Raw genomic sequence first — 14496 nt, 5'->3', positions numbered from 1 at the left:
CATACTTATTACGTATTTTTTTTTATTTAACTAAGTAGAGCTTCGTGTTTATAAATATGGGAACAAAAAAAATGAATTATTACTTTATGTAATTTTAGCAATATGCGTTTGTATAATATTAAATTTTTTTGGTCTGTAATTTAGGTTGACTTCTTTATTTTTCTTAAATTCACAGAGAAGGAATTCTTCTTAATCTGTTATGTCACATCAAACTGACATACATACTTTTCGACTTATGCTATTTTATTATAAATATCATTTATTTTTGTATCTTACTAACATGCCGATATTGAATAAGCTTCCAGAAGTGTCGAAATGCTGTGGATGTATTAACGATTTAAAAACTGCTGCTGCCATAATTGCTGTTTTGGGAATTGTTCGTACCTACGTTAACTTAGAAGTATAATCAATCATCACCTTCTTCTTTAGTCAGCTGTGTCTTTCCTTCAGATATTTCTGTGCCTATAGTAGAAAAAAATCCCTAACAACAGTTTTACACTCAGAGGCAATCTTTCTTCTCAAGGAGACTTTCTTCCCCACTATTTTTGTATTACTCACCTTGAATAATGTTTCCCCTATTCAAAATATAATAGAACACTTTTATAATTATATAGCACAAGAAGGCCTTTTAGGTAGAACTACTTCCATGTTCTATTTGCATATAGGACTCCTTATGAAGTGAGAACGTTTGATATAGTTTTTTTTTATCTGATATACGTTACCTTAAACCCTGTTAAAATCAATACAGTTTTATAACACCCAAGTGTAGTCTTAGGTAATGTGTTAGTGGTACCGTACTATAACCATTATTTTTAACTACTTCAAAACTTAAATGTATCTGTACCCTTACCAGGAGTTTTTACGTTTCGACAAAAATGACTGTTTTGGTATTTGTTTACGTATTGGCCCATACGATTTCCTAGTTCTGACACAATCCGCTAGGGGCGCTGATTGGAATTTGTATGGACAAATAATTGTCGAAACGTTAAAACTCCTGGTAAGGGTACTGATCTGGTATTATAGTAGATTTTCGGGTATATCTGTATTTCATATGAGTATTGTTTTAGGTAACAAGTCCAGCATTATCTTGGGCGGTGGTGCGACACGCCTATGTGATAAGAGTGTCGTGTTTTGTGACCACAAGCTCAACGCGGCCTGACGTTGTCGATATCAACCTACGCAATGTTGTAAGTATCCTAATTATTTTCACCTTTATAAAGGTTGTAGGTAAATCAGTTCATGGTTAGGATATAATACCGCTATAATAAGCCACAGACTACATAATAACCGCGGCTATATTCTAGTTTCGAGGGTATAAGAGGGAATCTTATACGAGGCGCTCTCTAATCAATTTGAAATAATGATAGAACAATAGGGAACTCATTAGCTCCAATATAACATACATACCTAACAATTATAACGCGCAGAGGGTCCCGGGTTCAATCCCCGGCCGGACAAATTTCTAATGATGAATTTAGATTTCTAAGTTTGTGGGTCTGGGTTTTTGTGTATTTGTCTCTGTGTGTGTCCATAGCACCCACGATACAAGGAATCCTAGTGTGGGGCTGTGAGTGTAGAAAGCGTCTAATTATGCAAACATTTACCATTTAAGATTTATTTAAAATATTTGTAGACCTTGACTACTGTCTAACATGAATCTCAACGTATTTTTAAACTAATTTGTTATTAAACCTTACTCAACAGCTAAGTTTCGGATTCGGTGCCAACGCAGGTCTGGGTCCATCATGTTTGATCAAGAACACCACGAAGGCAGACTTGAGGGAAGCAGAAGACGATACCGACGACTCACCATTAGTAGACGTCATCAGATACTTTGGCTGGGTCGTCTTAATTGTAGACGTCGTATTCCTCGTAATCAGTATAAACTTTCTGGTGAAAATGTCTAAGGTAGGGAGAAATTGTAGAACCTATGCATATGCACATCTACTTATAAAGACCTTTCAGTTAATTTTTTACACTGATGACTCCGGTCTAAAATTTATCATAAAGTAAATCCTTTTAAATTAGTGCTTATAAAAATAACAGATTTCACACATTGTTGCGAATTGCAAACATTAATTGTATGCACTTAGATAATATGTAAAGTACGAATCTGCCAATGTGCCAACGGAACAACGAAAGCCACTGTATTGCCATTTATTGATGCCGCTAGCTAATCACAATCACAGTTATAAATAGGTACAATTATTATTATAATGATCATTATATATCTACGATTTTATGCTCTACATAAATACACAATACAACGCATAATTTATACTCTTAATGTTCATATTCTTTGGTAAATTACAACCTCTGTTAATTAATTCAACATAAAAATTTTGATGTGCTCGTACATAATATGAAACGGACATTTAAATTGAAATAATATGTCAAAATATTCATATATCTTTATTTAAATTCTGATACTTAAAACTTAATTTTACAAGTGTAAACTTGTATCATGTTAAATCTTATTGTTGGCATTAAATTACATTACTTTAATATTATTTGGGAATTTGAGGCTGTATAACACAAAGCCTTACATACCAACTTCCTCTTTTGAATAAAATTATGGATGGATTAGGTACATAAAGTTGTAACTGAGATCTTATTAAGTAACAAAGTTATATTTTTTCAGTTGTAAATTCAAATTATGTTAATGTGTTAATGCTAACCTAGTTAACTGAATGAACTAATGAATATTTTTATATCTTTTATTATACACTTTCATTACCTACACTAGCGAGCTTACCTACATAGCATTTTCAGTATTTAGTAATTATTTACATACTAGCTATTCAGATTAAAAATAACTAACTACCTAATTTTATATTTTCAGGGAGCAGATAAAAGTGCGTCAAAGTCATTTATGATAGCAGCTTTCATCTCAGTGTTTCTCTCATTCGTTTACGGCATGTTATATGTGGGAACGTGTTTATACGTAGGGGGCTCATTCCCCATTTTTGAGTTTTTTTTCGCCCTTTTCGATCTTATTAGTAAGTATCTTTATATTACTAGGTTACGTTTACTTTATGTTAAAGGTGGTAGAACTCTTTGTGGTTCGACTCCGGCGGCACCACCGCAGCTATTTCTGCCTAATAACAGCAGTGTTAGGCGCTGCTGTGTTCCGGTTTGAAGGGTGTGGTACGAGAGACATACTTTTTCGAGGCGTTCCAGCTTAGTCCTCAGGGGTAGCGGCGCATTTGTGGCCGACCTCAGATAGGAATATCTAATCCTACCTGGGGTTGATTACAGATGTCCATGGGTGGCAGTAGCCACTTACCATCAGGTGGACTGCATGCCCGTCTGCTGCTCCTATGTTATAAAAAAAAATGTTATTTGTCAAAAAGCCAAAAAATATCGTAAATTACCAGTTTCCATTGTAATTTGTCACTTTTTAAATCTTATAGTAGTCACAGTTTTTGATACATTTTTAGATGAACAACGTGTTTTTTTTTCCGTGGCCATAACCAATTTTAGATAATAGGTGGGTACGTAGTACATCCAAGATTAGGTATATATACTCGTATCTACTTGACACATAATAATTATGCAGTCAGGAGAAATTTATATAAGCAAAATTTCGATTTTCAGTATGGGCAGCGTGGATCCATTTTTTATGGGTATTGTGGTCATATTACGAAGGACCCCCAAGACCCCGCTCATGTTTAAGAAACACATATGAATACGTATTAGAGCGAGCATCTAAGATTTGCGGGTACTAAACTTTCGAAATTTCAATTATTCTTTTAATTTTCAGTGTGGATCTACTTTCTAATAGTGGTTAATTCCTACAGACGAAAAGCACCGTAACGAAGAATATACTTAACTAAGGAAAGTATTGAATTGAAGGACAAAGACCTATCAAAAGCAAAGGAACCCAAAAAATAAGAAAAAAGTGAGTTGTATTTTTGCAAACGGCGGCGGTCCTGTAATATTCAATAAACCAATTTTTCAAATTCAAATGATTTTTAATGCATTCCTGATATGTTAGAAAAAAAAAGATTGAACAGAAAATACGAGCAGGTATAGAACGCGAGGTCTAAGCTGAGCTTAGCATTAGTGTGAGTGAACACAAAAGTAGTTGAAGAGGTATATTTGTTTAAAAAAAATGATAGTAACAAAAATGTTTTATAATATGCAATAAAATTAAGTAGATACACTTTGTAGTGTTTGAACCCACCATTTTGTTACACTGTAAAATTTTATAATAGCTAGTCGCGAAATATTTCAGTCTAGATAGAATCAGAGCTAAGTCTGTGAATTGAAAATAAAATTGTACAATGCAGAAGAATGGTGGATTTAACTACTACAAAGTTTATTTTCCTTATTTTTTAATTTTTAGTCTGTCTTCAAATTTTTTATAAGTTTCCATTTCATGAATTGTACCAAATATTTACGTTTCATTTTTAGTTAATATAAAAAAAATATTTCTGTTATTTTAAATTACATTTCAACAAAAAAGATGGTTTAGATATTTTAAATTATTCGCCTCATACACGTTTATTTATATTGGATGCCATTTTACTAATAAATCAAATATCAAAAATTCAACAATTCTGCGACCGGTACAAGAAGTGAAGAAGATGTACGATTGCCAAAAATAGTACACACCGGTTTAAACTTTAATTTGACTGCACACCTACACTATCCATGTGCACTCACGCAAATGTAAAGCTCAGCTTAGGCCTCACGGACTGTACCTACCTACTACCTTACATACGAAACAAAGATAAGTATGCACAATGCACAAATTTAAACGATTAACGATTTTTTTATTAAATTTTGAAACTATAAAACCTGGTGGGTATTGTTAGTTCTTTTTCCAAAAATCCTCACTGAGCTGAGTTAGTTTTATTAGTGGGGATTTTTGGCAAAAAAATAACAATCCCCACTGGTAGGGATTTATCGGTGGGGATTTCCGGAATAAACCAAAATAATGATATATTTTTGCAGGCGTAAGACTTTTTATAAAATGAAAGTAAAAACCGACCATGCAATACGCCTGGTAACTATTAACTCCATAATAACATAAAACAGGGGCTCTGCCCCAAGCAGATCACAGATGAGTTGCCACTTCTGAGTACTAAGTAGCTTCAAATGTCAGCCAGCTTTCACACCTTTGTCCATACTATTTAACACCTTGCAAAAGAGCCATGGTGATTGTTAACATATATTAGATAAGTATCATAACACCATTCGTCTCTATATTTTGTATGAGTCATTAGTGATCTGAGGGTCTAAAAGACAAAGAGACATTTGAATGAATGTCATAACATATCTTGTGAATTCGTGTTGGATGTGAAAGGAATGAAAAGTACTCGTAACTGTAATATTAAATATTGGCTCACCACGAAACAACAAGTACTAACGATATCACGTGGATATCACATAATATTTACATCTGCTGCAAATTCTCTACATCAGCCCAGGATTGACTGGTAGAGAGTGCCATCAGGCATTATGTTTGCCCTTTTGTACATTTATTTTTAGAGGCGATGCAATAAATTTTGAATAAATAAATAAATATTTTTTCTTGTTCCGTGGAATAATCTGTGACGGATCTCTACGGACGGATGGAGAGTACCAAACTCATAGAGTTTGGATTTTTTTCGCTACGCTCATGTCTATGATCCACTATGCACGTTATTTGGCAAGATTGTCAGATACAATGTAAATAAATTTCAGGTTAACTCTATCAAACATAAACACAGTATTTAAACTCTATTAAAACTTAGATATAAGCTCTACAGGAGCTGAAAATTAATTTTATGTGAAATTTATAGTAAATTTATATTATGGGGCTATTTCCCTGTTTTCCACCAGTGAAGCGTTTCTGTTTTTGTACGAGAAATTTGAAATGTGCCACCGTAACCATAATTTTCTTAGGAATGGTGAGTTTTATTTACACCTTAATAGGTTAGTCAATACTAAGACCATCTTCTGACTTGAAAAAAGACAATCCCAAAATTGAGATAAGTAAAAAATGCATACAGTTCACCTGAATTTATATTTTCACTATCATCTATAAATATCTGTAGTTGACTCTACATTAACAAGAATCTTACCTTAAATAAAATTAATCATAGACAGAATTAAATAATATAAAATTCATCACTTCTAACGTGAATATTAGGTTGGTACCAAAATAGAGCAATACAAAATGCAGATATAATGTACCGATTATGTTATGCATTTTGTCTATTCAGATTATGCTTCTTGTCTATATAATTAAGTTGTTCTTCTTGTCTGTTTAAGAAGTAATGTTTCTGGTCTATTCAGTTTAACTATGCTTCTTATATACTCTTGTTTGTCTTTTTCAGATATCAAGTATACACAGAGTCGCAATCATCTGGGCACCACAATGTGAAACTTTGTACAATAACGAAACTATTGTTCTACTACCGCTCTACGTTTTGATGTATTTACTCTTTATGTTCGAAATGATGTTACTAGCCAGCAGTTTTTCGTTTTTTCTAAGCCTGTTCTTTAGAGTAAGTCACATGAACTACGAGTTGAACAAATACTATCTACCTAAGTAACAGCAAATAGTATTGTAAAATTATGTTATACTAGCTGACCCGGCAAACTTTGTACCACCTCAAAATCTATTTATCAAATATATTTGATATAAAATATAGCCTATGTTACTCGTGGATAATGTAGCTTTCGAATGGTAAAAGACTTTTTATAATGGGACCAGTTGTTTTTGAGCCTATTCATTACTAATTGTAATGAATAGGCTCACAAACAAACAAAGTTTTCCTCTTTATAATATTAGTATAGACTACATAATATTGTTAACCATGTAAACTGTAAAGTTGCATATTAGGCGATTCATAAAAATGGCTTTTCGAAGGCCGTAAATTGATTTATAGCTACCTAGATAGATATAATCCTCTGTTTCAGTGATGAAGAAATATTGTGAAGAATCCTTTATGTTTGAGAATGATTTTACAATTTTCTCAAAAGATAATATATAATACCGTTGAATACACTTGAAGGATAATAATACTAACTCAATTTTTCTTACAGCCTAATCCCCTACTAGCGGACTTCTACATTTGTTGTGCTTTAATAACCGCAGTATGTTCATTAGTGTTCGGTATCATTGAATTGATACAAGGATTTTCCAACAACTGTGGATTTCAGGCTGAAGTACTGAACTTTTTAGTTTATTTTGTAAGTAAGTAGGACGGTTATAATAACAAAATTTACCAAATCCAAATGCAGTTTAAAATAAGATAAGTATTATATTGAACAAAAAATTGCAGCAATGACGACATCTTAGTAACTCTCATTCGACTGCTTTATGATTTTATGTGTAACTTTACAATAATTCTATTGTCAACTCCTGTGAAGGTGATCACCCTGGAGAAATCTACATGCGAAAAAGGTTCTATATAATATGTGATATCTCCTAATCTGCCCAAAACCAGTTTGATTCTGCAATATTGGCAAAGCCTTAGTAATAATAGGTACAGAAAACAAAAGAGTTTTTATGGAATAGTTATTCCAATAAAAATGATCATTTTTAAATATTTATTTTACTTTTTATTTATATATTCTATTCGTGTTTTAGTGTGGATATATTTCATCCTCGTTGTCAACACGTATAGAGACGAAATTTAAACCTTTCAAAAGAGAGAATGAAGAGGAGTTGGTGAAAAATGGTTTAAATGCTTGCAAAATACTTGTGTAAATTTTCTAAAAGTGATTTTTTATTTTTAATAAATTATTATCTAGCAGATATTTTTATTTTTATTGTACTTATTATACATAATTTTTGGTGAAATATTGTTATTGTATGTAGATATATACTAGATTTTTTTATATATTTTTTCGTTTCGAAATTCAAGATATTTTTAAGTATTTTATTTTAGGTTTTTGAAATAGGTCTATGAAAATATCTGGTTACATATAATGAATATTCTGCACCATAAGGCGGCCACGGGCTGTATCGTAGCCCGAGGCGGGCCAGTCCGGGCCCGCGGACCAGATTCGGACCGGCCTATAAGCGTCATAAACTTTATAATATTGCTTATCTATGCTATAAGTACTAATCTATGGTTATAAGCTGCAATTGTCATCATCTGTCAAAAAAGAAATCTTTATAGAGATCCTTCCGACATTATTATTGACTAAAGAAATAATATATTTATTAGCAAAAACTGTAACATTATGTCGATTTTCGATAATTTACCCACTGTGAATGCATGTTGTTGCTGTATAAATTTGAAACTTGGTTGTATCTTAATTGCTTTGTTTACGATTGTAAGTTATGAACCCTTTTTGTCTTTTAAAAAGCAAGAACAGCTATAAAATATCGTATATGTAAAAGAAAGGCTGGATTAGGTATATTATAAACAGAGTCCATTAGGGACATTGCACCACTACAAAAAATTAATTTATTGGTATTTAATGAGGTCATAGCACTCCACTGCTTTTTTACAATATAGGAGTAGCAGACGAGCATGCCGACCACCTGATGTTAAGTGGCTACTGCTATCCATGGACATCAGTAATCAACCCCAGATAGGACCAGATATTCCTACCAGAGGTCAGCCACAGATGCGCCTCTACCTCTGAGGACTAAGCTGGAACGCCTCGGATAAGTATGTCTCCCTTACCACACCCTTCAAACCAGAACACAGCAGCGCTTAAAACTCTGGTATCAACAACTGACTTAATTATGCATAATACTATTAAAAGACTTAACGCAAAGGTAATGAATGGTATTCTAAAAATATCAACACTTATTTCTGCCTTATAGCACTATTTTCAAATCTGTGACCAAGTTCAATCTTTCCTGAGGTCGACTTCAGATATCAAATAGACAACATGCTCGTTTGCTCCTTTATTAAAAAAAAAACGCACTCATTTTGATGAGAAATTACCACAAAAATAAAGCAAAGGTATCCTAGCAAAACGTCAAAACCACAAATATAGATAAATAATTTGCTTACAGTTAAATTTCGGAACCTCAAGTTTTTCGGTGCATTATACGTCATGTCAGAAAAAACATAGTGATTACGATTCCGCTTTGAGAACAGCTGGTTTTGTGATGTACAGTACCAATCTCCTGCTTCTTATAGCTAGCATTGCGTTACTTTACGGTATTTGGAAGGTAATTCTACTTGAAATTTCAGTTACCTATTTTGCTGTTAGGTTAAGTAAGTTAGGTATTATACTTTGTTCAACTAAATTGGTGTGGTCGGCCCCTGCTTTTTATGTCTCTATTAATAAACTGCATTGACCATCTAACATCACCTTAGGCATATGTAAGGGAGTGTTTAGAGAGCTCCCCTTAATACGTACAAGAAGAACATCTTAAAACAAAAGGAACATTTATGCTATTCGCTAAGTAATTTTAGACTGTTCCACGTCCAAGTCAATACGCCACTACGCGCTACGCCACTTCTGGTGGAACCCAAAACAAAGCTGTAGCTTCACCCGTGAAGAATTAATATATAGAAAACTAGCTGACCCGGCAAACGTTGTGTTGCCATATAAATAAAAAAAATTAAGGGTGAACAACCCTTATCACTTAGAGGTATGAAAAATAAATATTAGCCGATTCTCAAACGTACTGGATATAACACAACAAATTTCATCAAAATCAGTCCAATCGTTTAGGAGGAGTTCAGTGACATACACACGCACATAAGAAATATATATATATATATATAAAGATAATGAAACTCATTTATTTGATTTTTAGAGTATACCAAACACGGCAATCTGGTACATGCTTGGAGTGCTCCTGTCGATCATAGCGAATCTGGTTTATGTAATAATCTACGTTATCATGATTAATAAAAACTCTGACTGTCACAAGCACCGCTTTAGTATTATAATACCTGTTGTTTCTCTTTTAAGTAAGTACATATCTATTGTCACTACACTACTTTATCGATAATTGTTATTTAAAATTTTAGTATTATAGTACCTGTTGTTTCCCTTTTAAGTAAGTACCTATATATTGTCACTACACTACTTTATCGATAATTGTTATTTTAAATTTTAGTATTATAGTACCTGTTGTTTCCCTTTTAAGTAAGTACCTATATATTGTCACTACACTACTTTATCTATAATTGTTATTTTAAATTTTAGTATTATAGTACCTGTTGTTTCCCTTTTAAGTAAGTACCTATATATTGTCACTACACTACTTTATCGATAATTGTTATTTTAAATTTTAGTATTATAGTACCTGTTGTTTCCCTTTTAAGTAAGTACCTATATATTGTCACTACACTACTTTATCGATAATTGTTATTTTAAATTTTAGTATTATAGTACCTGTTGTTTCCCTTTTAAGTAAGTACCTATATATTGTCACTACACTACTTTATCGATAATTGTTATTTTAAATTTTAGTATTATAGTACCTGTTGTTTCCCTTTTAAGTAAGTACCTATCTATTGTCACTACACTACTTTATCGATAATTGTTATTTTACAGTTGAAGGTGGTAGAATCCTTCGTGGTTTAACTTTGGATGCATCTGCATGCAACTTTTGATACACCTATATGTGTCTAATAACAGCAGTATTAAGCTCTGTTGTCGTATTTGAAGGGACAACTAGAAATGTTTTATCAGCGAAATTTAGTAAATACTTGTTAATAAAAATCGTTAGGGACGCTTAAATAGTTGATCCGATAGCAGAAAAAGCAAAACGAGTTTTTAATTTAAATTTTATTTTATTTTGTGTGAAATACATATTTCCATTCAATATACTTATTGTTCTGTTTTTTTTTCAGTTTGGATGTACTTTATAATAGTGGTGAGAAGCTATAAAGACCAAATGTAAACATATTATTATCTAATAGTTATAGGTACCCAAAATATCACGTGTTATTTCATTTGGGATATCTGAAATAAAATTAATAATGTATTATGAAGTGTTTGTTTTATTGTACCCAATATCTAAACTTATATTCTCTATTTTTTCCTTGCCATTTTGAATTCTAGATGAAGACTAGACAATTGAAAATATTTATCTGTTTATATGAAACATCAAAGTAGATGTTAGAACTTTTGTGGTTGGACTCCGGAGGTACCAACACAACACCTATTTCTGCCTATTAAGAAGTGCAAAGCTCAGCTATATTCTCTTCTGAAGGGACAGGGAATACAATTATATGAGGCATTCCAACATCCTTATGGTAGCAACGCATCTGGGATAGAACCTGCGGGCAGCAGTTACTATGAAATGAACATGCTCGTTTACCTCGTTGTACCACGCTAGACATAGACTAACATTGACTAGACTTTCCCTCACTACATCCTTGAAACCAAAACACAGCTACTTCTACCAATGTTTTTATAAACACGAAGTAGGTGGCGGTGGCTCGGCGCCTCCGGAACCGAACATAAAGGACCATTTTCAAATAATATAATAATAAATTGTTAAATTATGTATTCAGTAATTATAATTGTAATTAAAAAATCTATTAAAAAATAGGTAAGTATATACCTGTTATAATTTAAAAAATTCTATGAATTCAACAGATTAAAAAAAAACAATTTACGAAAACAAGATGCATGCGAAATATGTAGTATGAATATTATAATATTTATAATCTATATCCTACGCCATAGACTGCACTTTCGCTTTTATCTGTAGATATTATCAACTGTCATGTATCTGTCAAAAACGGACTCGATACAAAAGTACATATCGTTATTACGAGGAAATATTTTTATTTATACGAGTACTATACATAAAGTTAATGCATAATGACTATTTTTGATAAATTACCTACTGTGAAAGAATGTTGTTTTTGTGTAAACTTAAAAGCTGGTTGCATCTTAATTGCTATTTATACTATTGTAAGTTTTTTATTTTTTATAAAGAACCCTTTAATGTTTTCGAAAATATTTAATAATATTATCTACGCAAAATTATGGGTGATCCATATGGTATGTATACACAGTCTATCGTATGTATACGGTCATTTGTACCACCAGAAAACACATTTTTTTTTCTTTTGGAAACGTTCTGGACACATCGCAACCCTCAAGACCGAATGGCTACTGCATCTGAGTTTATGTAAGGAAGGTCCACTGCTGGACTTAGGCCTTCTTAATTAACCACCACTCCAGCTGGTCCCGTGCCTTTTGAATCCAATTGTTTCCCGTTGTCTTATTTACCTCGATCTACGTGGTCGCCGAGTTACCTGTTCTACTTTGGCCTAAACATGCCATTATTTTAGGTTTAACACATAATATTCTTTGAAAACATCGCCAATTCAACACCGAGCTGACAATAATCGACACTGTTCTGAAAGTTACGTTATTACTCATCATCTTCTTTGATTTTAATGCAGGTTGATAGGTAGGTAGGTGTTTCAGGTCTCTTGTTGTCAAACCATAATAAGTATGTTAATAGATTGAACAATTAAATATCCCTAATATAAATTAAATAATTGTTTCAGTTAAATTTCGGAACCTCATCCTGTACTGCGCATTACTCGTCGTGTCAAAAAAAACACAGTGATTTCGATTTAGTGTTGAGATCAGCTGCCTTTGTAATGTTCTTTACCAATCTACTGCTTTTTATAGCTAGCATCATATTTCTTTATGGGATTTTAAAGGTAAGTAGGTAGTACCTATATACATTTAGGTTTTCAATTAGATCGTAAGTATGAAGGTGTTAGAATCCTCTATGATTTGACTCCGGCGATACCACCGCCACACCTATTTCTGCCTAATAACTGCAGTGTTAAGCGCTGGTGTGCTCTGCTTAAAAAGGTAGGGTACGGAAGACGAACATTTCCGAGGCATTCCAACTTAATCCTCACTTCCTCAGGTACGAATCTAGTCTTACCTGGGGTGACGGCAATAGAAATTTACCATAAGGTAAACTGCATGCTCGTCTGCTACTCCTATTTATATTATAAAAAGTGATTTGTATGAGACATCAATTCCTGTCATATTGTTTACAACATAACTTTTATCTATGAACGGCAAAAAACATCTATCATCACGTAAAATGATGTATAAAAGCAACTTTCAACTTATTTTATTCATTGGATTTTAGAGTATACCAAAAACAGCGACCTGGTACATGTGTGGAGTGGTGTTATCGATAATAGTAAATCTAGTTTATGTGATAATATCGTCTTGCATGGTTATTGCGAGCGCTGACTGTAAGCACTATCTTGATATTGGGGTACCCACAATTTCCCTTTTACGTGAGTGTCTGAGTATCTTTACTTTTCAATATTAACGCTTATTTCTTAATATTCCATTTCTATAACTCTTTGACATTGGAGAGAAGGCCATTCCAGTCCTCTACGATACAGATATATAAAGATAAGGTATAGTCCGCGCCAAACTAGTATTCCGCTCTGAAGTTGTTGCGAGCACATGTAGTCACACAATTTGCTATGGCGATGCGATTCATTTCTATATTCAGAGCGGACTAGCAGTTTTACCCGGACTATGCCCATATATTATACTCGCTAACCAGAATGTCAGATGTCCTTAAATAGTCTAATAGGGGTTGGTTGAAACTTTCATTCTGAAGCAGAGACATAAAAAGCATTTTAATATATTTTATATAGTGTGAAATATCGATTTTGGACTCACAATTACAATTATATATTATTTGTTTTCAGTTTGGTTATACTTCATAATAGTAGTGAGAAGCTATCAAGAACAAATGTGAACATAGTATTTAATAGATATAGATACCCAATGAATAGCAATCTGTATATTACGTACCTTCTACATTTGGAATACTTGTAGGATTATTTTTAATATAATTATTATCAATTCATTGTTTTTATTTATACCTAATTTCCTTTTCATTTTGTTCTTTATCATTCGCTGTTTTATAATAGTTTATATTCTTTACATTTTTCATTTTTGAAGGTGGTAGAACACTTTGTGGTTGGACTCCGGCGGCACCACCGCCACACCTATTTCTACCAAATAACAGCAGTGTTAGGCGCTGCTGTGTTTTGTTTTGAAGGGTGTGGTAAGGGAGACAGACTTTTCCGAGACGTTCCAGTTTAGTCCTCCGGGGTAGCGGCGCATCTGTGGCCGACCTGAGGTAGAAATATCTAATCTTATCTGGAATTGATTACAAATGTCCATGGATGGCAGTAGCCACTTACCATCAGGTGGACTGCATGCTCGTCTGCTGCTTCTATATTATAAAAAAAAATAGGTACGCATAAATAAACTCGACAACAGAATATATTTACCAAATATTTGTACATATAAACAATGTACAATAATAGACATATAGGTAGATAGATACATATTATTTTTAACTTTATGTACTCATTTAAAGTCCGTTATATTTTTTGGTGCGCACCACAAATTCTCTTCATTAGGTATCATAGCGTCCATGCTATTAAGATACAAACATCTATGTTATTAAAGCCGAACCAAACTCTGAGAAGATATCGTTCGTAGATGGAAAATGTTAATTAAGGGATCCCGTAGACCCAGTCAAAAGGCCCGCCCTCGTACATT

General features: G+C 33.0%; 1 protein-coding gene and 3 long non-coding RNA genes across 6 annotated transcripts; all 4 read left to right on the top strand.

Annotated features, from left to right (window-relative positions):
• The first annotated feature begins 201 nt into the window (after positions 1–201).
• Positions 202–3957, top strand: LOC140757764 (uncharacterized). 2 transcript variants are annotated; one of them, XM_073093638.1, is made up of 6 exons: positions 202–376; positions 1068–1187; positions 1705–1908; positions 2843–2999; positions 3598–3721; positions 3801–3957. In XM_073093638.1, exons 1-6 carry the CDS (start codon positions 236–238, stop codon positions 3814–3816), a joined length of 762 nt encoding a protein of 253 aa, XP_072949739.1. In that variant the 5' UTR covers positions 202–235; the 3' UTR covers positions 3817–3957. The 2 variants fall into 2 exon arrangements, with proteins under 2 accessions (XP_072949739.1, XP_072949740.1); XM_073093639.1 differs by lacking the exon at positions 3598–3721 and having other exon boundaries at positions 3764–3953.
• Positions 3958–5657: 1700 nt separating this feature from the next.
• Positions 5658–7743, top strand: LOC140757766 (uncharacterized). Of its 2 annotated transcripts, none has more exons than XR_012104028.1 (4): positions 5658–5897; positions 6327–6497; positions 7039–7185; positions 7586–7743. It is a non-coding gene; the product is annotated as an uncharacterized LOC140757766 (long non-coding RNA). The 2 variants fall into 2 exon arrangements; XR_012104027.1 differs by having other exon boundaries at positions 7039–7189.
• Positions 7744–8107: 364 nt separating this feature from the next.
• On the top strand, positions 8108–10909 carry LOC140757765 (uncharacterized). Its single transcript, XR_012104026.1, has 4 exons — positions 8108–8277; positions 8972–9130; positions 9725–9881; positions 10770–10909. It is a non-coding gene; the product is annotated as an uncharacterized LOC140757765 (long non-coding RNA).
• A 751-nt stretch (positions 10910–11660) lies between these two features.
• LOC140757762 (uncharacterized) lies at positions 11661–13199 on the top strand. Its single transcript, XR_012104025.1, has 3 exons — positions 11661–11841; positions 12447–12605; positions 13052–13199. It is a non-coding gene; the product is annotated as an uncharacterized LOC140757762 (long non-coding RNA).
• The last annotated feature ends 1297 nt before the right edge of the window (positions 13200–14496 follow it).

Source organism: Epargyreus clarus, unplaced genomic scaffold (genome assembly GCF_041222505.1).
Source record: "Epargyreus clarus isolate Ecla_fem2 unplaced genomic scaffold, WU_Ecla_fem_2.2 ptg000005l, whole genome shotgun sequence".
NCBI classification, from domain to species: Eukaryota; Metazoa; Arthropoda; class Insecta; order Lepidoptera; family Hesperiidae; genus Epargyreus; species Epargyreus clarus.
The sequence above is the reverse complement of the archived record's forward strand: the minus strand, read 5'-3'. Positions and strand labels throughout refer to the sequence as shown.

Coding starts and splice junctions, on each gene's coding strand:
- LOC140757764 (XM_073093638.1), top strand. CDS start 236: ATGCTATTTTATTATAAATATCATTTATTTTTGTATCTTACTAACATG. Junction 377..1,067: donor TAATTGCTGTTTTGGGAATT/GTTCGTACCTAC, acceptor GTATTGTTTTAG/GTAACAAGTCCAGCATTATC. Junction 1,909..2,842: donor TTCTGGTGAAAATGTCTAAG/GTAGGGAGAAAT, acceptor TTATATTTTCAG/GGAGCAGATAAAAGTGCGTC.